We start from the raw sequence: 10503 nt of genomic DNA, 5'->3' as shown, positions 1-10503 counted from the left end.
CATAATAGACCGAGTAACAGATATATCATAGATTGATGTGGTCTACCATAGAAAAGGCATATAGTCAATTACAACTGAACATTAAATTCTATAGAAATTCAGGGGTCCCCCAAAACAGTGGCTTTTACAAACAAATAAAAAGGCCTATCTAACATTTATTGGTCATGCTACATGTGTTTCTTTTGTGCTCGTATTTCATGCATATTGAAAACTTATTCCTCTTTTTAGACTTGAATATTTCACCGACGCCCTTAATGCGCTTGAATCTCTTCCTTCCAAGTTTGGGATCGTAGGGGGAAGAACAATCTTTGTGTCTTGCAATTCATATAACTAGTCCATTCGAACTCTAGATGGACAACGTTAATAGCTTCAGAGTATGCAAGGAGGTAAGTTTTAATTTTCTAAATAGGCAAAGAGTACGCATAGATGGAATTACCATAACCTTCGCCATCGCCATAGTTTGATCGCAAAGCAGCCATCATATGTTCGTACGGCATTTTCACCAAGTCATATTTCATACAAAAAAACTTCTATCCAAGAGATTGACCTTGGAAGTAACACCACTGCTGAACAAGGTGAATTGATCGAGATCCCCATTCGCATTAGTTACATACAAGGAATCGCTCATGCTCTTATTACCCCTTAAGATCTTTTCCGCACAAGGCACAAATTTATTGTTTGAACTACCGACAAATGCATGCCACTCCCTGAAATTTTCACCAAATTTTTTAGCAATTGAATTGAATATGTACGACACGGGGTACTTTCGTTCATCCGTCAACAATGAGTTGAGTGATGCAATGATGTTTGTGGTCATCACATTGTACCTATTGCCCGGGAAGTGTGCTCTACTCCACTTTTCAAAACCAAACACATTTTCCAGGATATGTGCTATCTCGAGATATTTATCCTTGAATTTTGCAAAATGCTCGCTACACTCATTAAAATAATATGCCTTTGCCGAGGTATAGAATAGATAAAGATGCTCTCCACAGTGTTGATTTACACAAACATTTTCAGCAAGGTGCCTCATGCAAAGTCCATGATGCGCACGATTGTAAACACGAAAGAAGGCATTGGCAATGGTAATGTGCATATCGGAGATGACACATAAATCTGGATCATCTTCTACTATAGACTTTAACTTCTCGAAGAAGAAGGTCCAAGAAGCATCATTCTCTTTATCCACAACACAAAAGGCAATTGGATGGACATGATTTTTGGTGTCCTGTGCAACGGCATTCAGCAACACACTCTCGTACTTAAAAAGTGTTCAATCAAAGGTAATTACCTTTCTCATATGGGAATATCCCCATATATAATATCCAAAATCTAAAAAGTAGTTCACAAATGATCCATTCATCTTCTTAACCATGATAGAATAAGACGAACCGAGATTCAATAACTCAACTATGTGGGAAAAAGCTGGCAAGCAAGAATATTCGTGCTTCGGTGTCCCACAAACAATGTTCTTCACAATTACACTTCCTTTCCAACATATCCAATAGCTTGTATTGCCATGCATCTCCATAAATACGATCATCTGAATTTCTCTTAGGCTTGAACCTTTACCATCATGAAAATGATTTATGCATAGTGAAGCAATGATCTAGGATGATATTTTCTTATGCCTGCCCGTGGCGTGTTCAACACTGCACGTGTGTAACCCAACATACTTGTATATCCAAAAAAAATTTGAGCATTCACACTTCTTTGCCCGCAACAACCAATCGCAACCATGAGATACAATTTTACCTTCAACAATTTCGTACAACTCTTTTCCGTAGTATAATAAAAAATACCTCAATGATGCTCCGTCTAGTTGCAGTTTTTGCTCTTTCTTGTTGGTGAATGTCTAATCAAAATAGAAATTAGTTCCATCGGCGAATGAATGACTTAGTTATAATCCCGTTCCACAATCATTTTTAATATTCTGTGAGTCCAATAAATTGTATTCCAAATCCATTGAATCATCTTCCATATTCATTAGATGAATGCTATTGTTCTTATAATCATTTAAATCGTCGTCGACTAATGGACGCCGAGGTGGGGGTGGTGATTTATTCAACGATTCTTCAAAGGGCCTCTCAACTACATTTATCCTTAAAATAGGTCTAAATCCATCGGCACCAACATCCATCATGTAGAAGGACACAGGTCTATCATTATTTATGATTGTAGGATGCACCTTTTCCATCAATGTATTAGATAACTAATCACCACGTCGCTCAGCTTGTAATCTAAATCCCCACTCTTTATTATGCTTGCAATCAAGTCATCATATGAACTATTGTAGAGAACGGCAATGGGAAATGTCACCGTAGTAAAAGATTTTTATTTCCAACATTTGAGAGTCTCCTCTCATTCTCCCATGAAATCACCAGAAATCAGAACATACTCTGCAATAGACATCATAGAATTAAGCTTTAATCGATCGTCAATTATGCTTTTGGTATATGTTGGTTATATGATTGGTCGATGACTGGTCAGTGACTGGATAGGTATTCATACAAAATTGTGAAATTGCAAATATTACTTCTAATCAACGATCGTTAGGTTTATGGAATAGAGAAACGAAGTTGGAGTCGCCTGAGTTACTGTAATATACTTTCTAAAGAGGTTTTGAGTAATGTGAGTGATTTAAAAGCTTTTTAATGATGGTGGAAATTGTGTTTGAGAAGATAGCAAACAAATGGGATAATAATGGATGCAATGGACAATATTATGATGTTTATGGAGTGATTTTGAGCTGATCGCCGGAAAATAATGTCGGAATCGTGCATGAATAGGAGATTTTGGAGGAAAATGGAAGCTTTCATTTTAAGCTTTTGGAGATTTTTTTTAATTATTTTTGGAAAGATATTTTATATATAATTGTGGATGAAGGAGGAGGCTAAAGTGTATTATTAGAAACTTATGTGTTGGATTTGTTAACTTGGAAAAATGAGATGATGATGTCATAAAAAGTGGATATTTGACAAATTTTTCAAGACTTGTGTCTAAATCACAAAGAAAGTTTTAAAAGTGGATATATGACAAACTTGCCCTGACAGTTAGTAGAAAATGTCGCGTTCCTTTACAGAATTGTTGAACAAACACACATCTTAGTTATTTCAACGGTAGTTCCCAAATAATTTTACCAGCGATACATTTTCAAGACTCGCATCATTTTCAAGTATTTTTGTGGTTTGGTGGTAATACCCCTTCTTGTATCTCAACAGTAGTAACTAGTAAGTACCCAAAATATTTCAGCCACGGTACCCAACTGTTTATTTCTTGTAATTACTCCAATTATTACAAACTATATAACAAGCAATGCACAAGTTCTAATGCATGCGATTTGCATTGTTAAAGACATAATTGTTCCCCAAAATATTTTTTACATTATTTGGGAAGGATAATTTTGTAAATAAATAATTATTTTAAAAATTATGTCATATTATTTTTAATACAACAAATCCAACCATCGACATAACTAATGCCAACATAGTTATACCAATATCACACACATAAGCATTATTAATATACTTTGTTTAACACTTTTCTTAGACATTCCACCACCAAGCGACCTTAGTTTATAGAGTATTTGACCTATATCATCTCTATTGTTTCTCTAAAACTTTAACTGCATCCTCATTTTTTTTCACTTGATTGAAAACATCCATTAAGTTTCTCAAGCTTCACCAAAATCAACCCTCTGTTAGGTTCTCCGTTAGATACTAATGGTGCGTGATGTTTCCCATGAGAATTCAAATCTGTCCTCCTCCATCAAAGAACTAATAATGAGGAACATGATAGAAAAGGTTTCTGGAACAAAAAAAAACAGTTGTAGTGGAACACAACTCCTACCTTCTTCATTAAAAATGTCACACATTTGTCGATACGGCGTGAATAAAATACATTGAATAAGAGAAAATTGATACTTTTAATAACAAACACTCCATTTGTTCACAATCCTAGAGAAAAATAATTTCTCGATCAGATTTTGCCATTCTCTCTATTATTTTCTTTTACTAAAAAGTTTTTAAAAGAATTTGCTTTCAAGAAAGAGACTTAGAACCAATTTAAGAAAAAAATACTCACTTTCTTTCAAAATAAGTGGCGTTCTACCTCCTTTCATGTGCATTACAAAAATAATCAATGCACCATATTATTTATTAAGCTACCCTTATTTATCAGATATATTTAAGAGTTGAGCACTATTCAGAAGAAGTAGTTCTTTAATACAAAAATATAATCGGAAATAATTATGATTTTTCGTCTTGAATGCATAAAATGATACTTATTTTGAGATTTTTTTGTTATATTAGGACGGAGGGGGTAGTACATATATGGTAAAACAACAAATACTAAAACTCAAAAAATGAAGTTAGATACGCTAACAAATACTAAAACTCAAAAATGAAGTTTGATACGTCAAATAGAATAAGAAGATCAATTCAGATCTTCATATGTGATTAGTCTTTATATTAAGTATTAAAAGTTGAAGGTATGGTAATAAAGTTTAAAAATGGAAGATCCTATAAAGACCCCCTAGGAAATGAACCTCGACTATAACCAGTACACTGTGCTCACTCCGTCGAACTGTCGGATCCAACCTTGACGGGAACCGCCCAAGTTGGAGAAAGACCTACTTCTCCACCTACATTCAAGAGTATTCTCCTGGAAAAACAAATAGATCTCAATGGCTCCTATCATGAAGAAGAGGAAATACTAGAAGAGTTTGATAAACAGGGCGGATATTCCATTAACTTGTCGGATCAAGATAAAGAATGAATCTGCCACCTATGGAAGTTTGCAGTGATTGTTAAATTAATGGGGAAAAGGTTATCGCATCAATTCCTCAGATAAAAAATCACAGAGTTGTGGAAACCCTCCGAAAATCTTGTACTTATTAATTTAGGTCTTGATTTTTACATAGCCAAGTTCAAAAAAGAAGCAAACTGGAGCAGAGCCCTCCACGATGGAGCTTAGTTCATAGACGAGGGGTTCCTGCCAATCACCAAGTGGGAACCAAACTTTGTCCCTCAAAATTCACAGATCCAGCATATGGTCATCTAGATATGCCTACCTCAGCTACCCACCGAGTTCTACGACAAATAGATCTTGGAACATATTGGTCAGAATATGGGTAAGCTCTTAAAGATAGATTCATGCACATCGGAAACCCTAAGGAGTAAATATGCACGAATCGGCATCCAGGTACCTCTTGGCTGGCCTGTTAAGAAATCGATAAAAATTGGAAATCACAGCCAGAAGGTAGAATATGAGGGACTAAGAATATTGTACACGGGATGTGGTCAACTGGATCACACACTAAGTATATATACCCAGATCCTAGCGCCTCAACACCCATAAGAAGCAGGATCCTCGGCTTCAACAGCACCTCAAGTTTCCCCTCCTCCAACGAACATGTAGAAAGTGGTGACATTCTCCAAGAGGAGATAAAGTAGAAGCTCCACAGTAAATGCACAAGCCAAAGTACCTTTCCAGGTAAAATTATTTGACAAAATATCAGGTAAGTTCGCCAACCCTGCTACCCTCTACCCCGTAATACTAATAGGATTGAGAAGAAGAAAAGTCAAAGTAACAATGACGAAAAAGGGGTCAAAACCACCCCAGCAGCCTTTGAGAAAAAATCTTATTGTTTAATGCATTAGAAGGCCTCCCAAAATCACAAACACAACTTGAATAGGGCCCCACATCATTTCCTCCACCTCACCTATAAGGAGGGTTTGTCAACCCCTGGGAAAGATCTCATCATCACTTCAACTCAGAACATCCCTGACTCAAGGGATGTTCAGAGTGCCACTGTAGTTGATACACCATGTATCTAAAAACTAAACTTCTAGCATTAATGCTCAATCTTGCAAAGATTTAAGCTATACTCATAGCCATTTGGCTAAGGACAAGATCATGAGGGTCTCATCCATTAACTCCACTCAAACCTACCACTAGTTTTTTACTAAAAATGGTAATCCTCAACCACCACACATTGATACTACCATTAGTAACAATGGAACACTCCAACCACCAGACAACAACTCTAAAAACACCCATCTTTCTAGTGACAGCCCCACTACCACTGGACCACATACCCAATTCCTGGCTGGAACTTCTGCTCCAGGACTTCCCACTGACCTTGAATGCCAATATAGGGGATCAACCAGTGGTCCTGCTGCTCCAGGACCCTTAGTACCTAGCAAATGTACTGAAAGAGGCAATTGACCACTCTGTTCACCAATTGGGGAACCAATTATGGTTAAAAATAGAACTCTAAGCTCAATTGATGAAGAGCTCAGTATACCTCTCCACTAAAGACCATACTCACCTTCTACACCACCTATTCTAAAGTTTTCCTTTCTTCCCAACCTAACCCTCCAATGAATCTGTATTGAGCCCATCTTTTATCCCTTAAAACCAAATAAGATAACTCCTCCACCAGAAACTATCTCCACAACCAGTGATGGTGGAAGGAGACCCAAAAAAGGGAGAAAACTCAAACTTAGGAGCTCTGACTCAATACAACAAGGATCTGGAGGACCTTCTGGAAATCCTTGGGGACTAAAAGCCAAAATCCTTTCTCTTGGAACACACATTCCAGAAAGAGTTCAAATAGCCATTAAGAGACACCATTATTATAGTCTATCCCTGGACATTGAGGAAATTCTCCATCAATCTGAGGAACAAAATGGACAACAGTCTTCTAGCTGTCCAGATAACCAACTCCACTCCCAACTTTAGGAAGGGGAATTACCTAAGCTTTCCTACACAACTGTCCCATACGAACCTCGTGATTAAGTTTATACTCTGGAATGTAAGTGGGACAAATAGTGCCACCTTCGAAAGATAATACACCTCTCTTGTGAACATCCTTAAACCCTCTATGTTGGTCATTTTAGAGACTAGAATGGTTGAGCACAAAAGTATTACCCTTGAACTAGGCTTTGACAACCAAATCCAATATCCTGATGTGGGTAGATCTGGAGGGATAGTCATCATGTGGAGGGACAATAACCTCAAGCTTGAGGATATCTCCATCTCTCAGCAAGCCATCCATGCAGTAGTCAAGGTACTCTCTTACTCTTATTCTTGGCTATTTTAGCTATTTATGCTAGTATTAACTTTAACACTAGAACTACCCTTTCGGACAAATTGATTAACATGTCCCATACTCACCACTCTAAGTGGTTCATGCAAGGAGACTTCAATAAAGTCCTCCAAGCAAAGAAAAAGTATGGGGGGTAATTCTATTAATAGTAGAAGAGCGAACCTCTTCTGGGACTATCTTAATAAATATGAGATGTTAGATATAGGGTACAAAGGTATCAAGTACACTTGGACCAATAAAAGTTATAGAAATAGGCAGCACCTAATCGTGGAAAGGCTAGATAGGTGTCTTGCTAATGACCAGTGGATCAAAGTACCCAGATGCTAGTATTACCCACTTACCCCTACTCACTCCGACCATTGTCCTTTACTAGTCAACCTCTCTAGAGATAACAATACTAACTCTGAAAGACCCTTTAGGATGGATCCCATATGGTGCAAGCATCCAACCTTTGAAAATGTGGTCCTCTCTTTTTTCGACCCTCCAAACACCATCCTCAAGGCAATTACTAATCTCCAGGAAAACTCCACGAACTGTAATAGACATAAATTTGGCAACATATTCCATAATATGAAGAAAACCCTGGCTAGAATTAAGGGTATCTAAAACTCTTTTTACTACCCTTATAGCTCCTTTCTGCAGAACCTAGAAACTGAGTTTGTCCTTGAGTTTGACAAACTTTTAAGGTGTGAGGGAGATTTCTGGAAAACTAAGTCTAGAATTAACTGATTAACCCAAGGTGACTCTAACATTAAGTTTTTCCATGCCTCCACTCTTACCAGGAGAAGGAAGAACAAAATTATTTCCTTAAAAGATGATGTTCGTACATGGATTACTAACGACACCCAAATTAGTAACCATATTACCAGCTTCTTCAAAGAGCTTTACACTACTGACCATCTCATCCCCCAGTCATCTTCACTCTTAACCTCACCATCCCTATTTCCCTCTCCTAGAGACCTTAGATATCACTGTGTTAAGCTCTCTTCTTAAAGACTCTGAAATAAGCCCTGCTATCAAATCTTTCAAACCACTCAAATCCCCATGACCTAATAGAATCCACCCTCTCTTTTACCAAAAATACTGGCATATTGTAGGTGAGGAGGTTACTACCTTCTGCAAATAAACCTTCTAAGGGAGCAGAATGGGCCCTTCCATAAATAAAACCTTCTTATGCCTTATCCCAAAATGTGCTAATGCTTGTCAAATAAAGAACTTTAGACCCATTGGCCTTTTTAATACTTTGTACAAGCTGGAGACAAAAATAATTATTGACAGGATCAAATCCTTACTCCCAAAAATACTTGGTTCTAGCCAAGCTAGCTTCCTAACCAACAGAAGGGCTTCTGACAATGCAATTATTATATAGGAATTCATTACTTATTTTAGCAAAATAAAATGCAAACAAGGTAACATAATCCTTAAGATTGACTTAGAAAAAGACTTTGACAGCCTTGAATGGTCTTTCATCAAAGATACCCTCTTGTACTTTAAATTCTCTTCATCTATCACCAGTCTAATTATGTCTTGTATTTCTTCTTCCTCTATCCCCATAGTCATCAAAGGCTCTAGAACCACTAAGTTCAACCTCTCTAGAGGTATTAGGAAAGGAGATCTCATGTCCCCTTGCCTCTTCATTCTTTGCATAAAAAGGCTCTCCAGAGACACAACCACAAAAATAAATAATAAGGTATGGAATCCTATTAGCATCTCTTTTCAGGGCCCCAAAATATCTCACCTTTTCTTTGCTGATGACCTGACTCTATTATCTAAAGCAAGCCCGGAAGACTATCAAACCATTAACTCCACTCTTGCTGAGTTTTGTCAGCAATTTGGCCAAAAACTCAGTAAATCCAAGTCCAAGTTTTTTTTCTTCAAACTGTAATGATGTCACATCCTCCACCTGTTCCAGTATTCTTACCATCAATAGTTGTAACAACTTTCGAAAGTATTTGGGATACCCCATCTTTAGCAAGAGGCCTGTTAATAGTGATTTTTAATGCATCATTGACAACATACGGGCCAGATGGCTGGTTGGAAATCTAAAATAATTAACATGGCTGGTCGAATCGCCCTTGCTAAATCCACTCAACAGTATTCCCTCTCATGTCATGAAGTATATAAATTTTCTCCAAAAAGTCACTTCCACCATCAACCAAATCCAATGAAACTCTATTTGGGGAACCACTGCTGATAAGAAAAAAATCCATCTTCTTAATTGGGAGAGAATTACTACACCCAAAAAAGAGGGTGGTCTTGGCCTCTAAAAAGCTGAGCTCAGGAATAAAGCTCTACATGCTAGCCTTTCCTGTAGAATGTACAATAATTCCTAATCTACTTTGGCAAAAGTGTTGTACTACAAGTATTGCAATTCCCACCCTTCCCATCCCACTAAAAGAATTACTTCCATAACTTGGAGTTGCATTAAAGAAGGTTGGATGAACTGTAGCACACACTATAGATGAATTGTCCATAGGGGTAATAGAGTTTAGTTCTTTGGTGATAAATGGATCCCAAATCACCCCTCCATTAGAAGTCTCCTTGAAGGCCCCTTGAATAAAGGAGGGGAACAATTAAGAATAAATGCCATCCACAATAATGGAGAATTGAGTCTTGAAGACCTCTCATTTATCCTTCCTCAGTCCCTTCTTAATATTTTAAAGAATAGCTATATTCCTCAGCTAATTAGTGTTGAGGATAAGCTTATTTAGGATGCTTCTCCTGATGGTAACTTCTCCCTCAACAGTGTCTACTAGACTCTTAATTCTAGGAAGGAAGACCCCAATGTCAACTATGACTTTCGTTGGGTTTGGAAGCTCCACACACCCCACAAAATAAAAAATTTCTTTGGCTTCTCCTTCACAAGAGACTGCCTACTGGCAGTTACCTCTACCACATTAGCCTAAATGTGTCTCCCATGTGTAAACATTATCAAACCATCAGTGAAGATATAACACATATTTTCTTCACTTGTCCTAAAGCTATCTCCTCTAGAATAACCTAATTCTCCAAAGCTCTTCAATTGATACATGGGATCACAATAACATTAGTGCTGACAATTGGATACCTAAAAAGCTCTTAAAGGAAAAGATTTCAATCGTTTATGCTCTTGGGAATCCTTTCTACCTTCGTAATATTTTGCTAGCTAGAAATGAATACCTCTTTAAAGACAAAGAGACTAAGATCCTTGTTGAACACACTATAGATTTATCCATAGAATATGTCATGCTTGTAGATACAAAAGGAACCCATTCAAACCCTTCAATAACCATCTACCTTAAGTAGGAACCCCTCATCCAGGGCAGGTATAAGCTCAACACTGATACAAGTGTAACTACTTTGGACAAGGTAGAATGGGAGGAGTTTTTAGGAATCACAAAGGAGAGTGGATT

At 37.3% G+C, this 10503-nt stretch overlaps 1 protein-coding gene across 1 annotated transcript; it reads right to left on the bottom strand.

The window, feature by feature from the left end:
* Positions 1–514: 514 nt before the first annotated feature.
* Positions 515–1531, bottom strand: LOC124899500. Its single transcript, XM_047414397.1, has 2 exons — positions 1292–1531; positions 515–1228 (listed from the first exon to the last, which is right to left on the bottom strand). Exons 1-2 carry the CDS (start codon positions 1529–1531, stop codon positions 515–517), a joined length of 954 nt encoding a protein of 317 aa, XP_047270353.1.
* Between the last annotated feature and the right edge of the window lie 8972 nt (positions 1532–10503).

This window comes from Capsicum annuum, chromosome 6 (genome assembly GCF_002878395.1).
Source record: "Capsicum annuum cultivar UCD-10X-F1 chromosome 6, UCD10Xv1.1, whole genome shotgun sequence".
NCBI classification, from domain to species: Eukaryota; Viridiplantae; Streptophyta; class Magnoliopsida; order Solanales; family Solanaceae; genus Capsicum; species Capsicum annuum.
This window is presented reverse-complemented; position numbering and strand designations above follow the sequence as displayed.

Excerpts from the sequence above, each read along its gene's own strand:
- LOC124899500 (XM_047414397.1), bottom strand. The coding sequence starts at position 1,531 with ATGGAGATGCATGGCAATACAAGCTATTGGATATGTTGGAAAGGAAGT. Across the intron at positions 1,229-1,291 it reads GATATTCCCATATGAGAAAG|GACACCAAAAATCATGTCCA; the intron begins GTAATTACCTTT and ends GCCGTTGCACAG.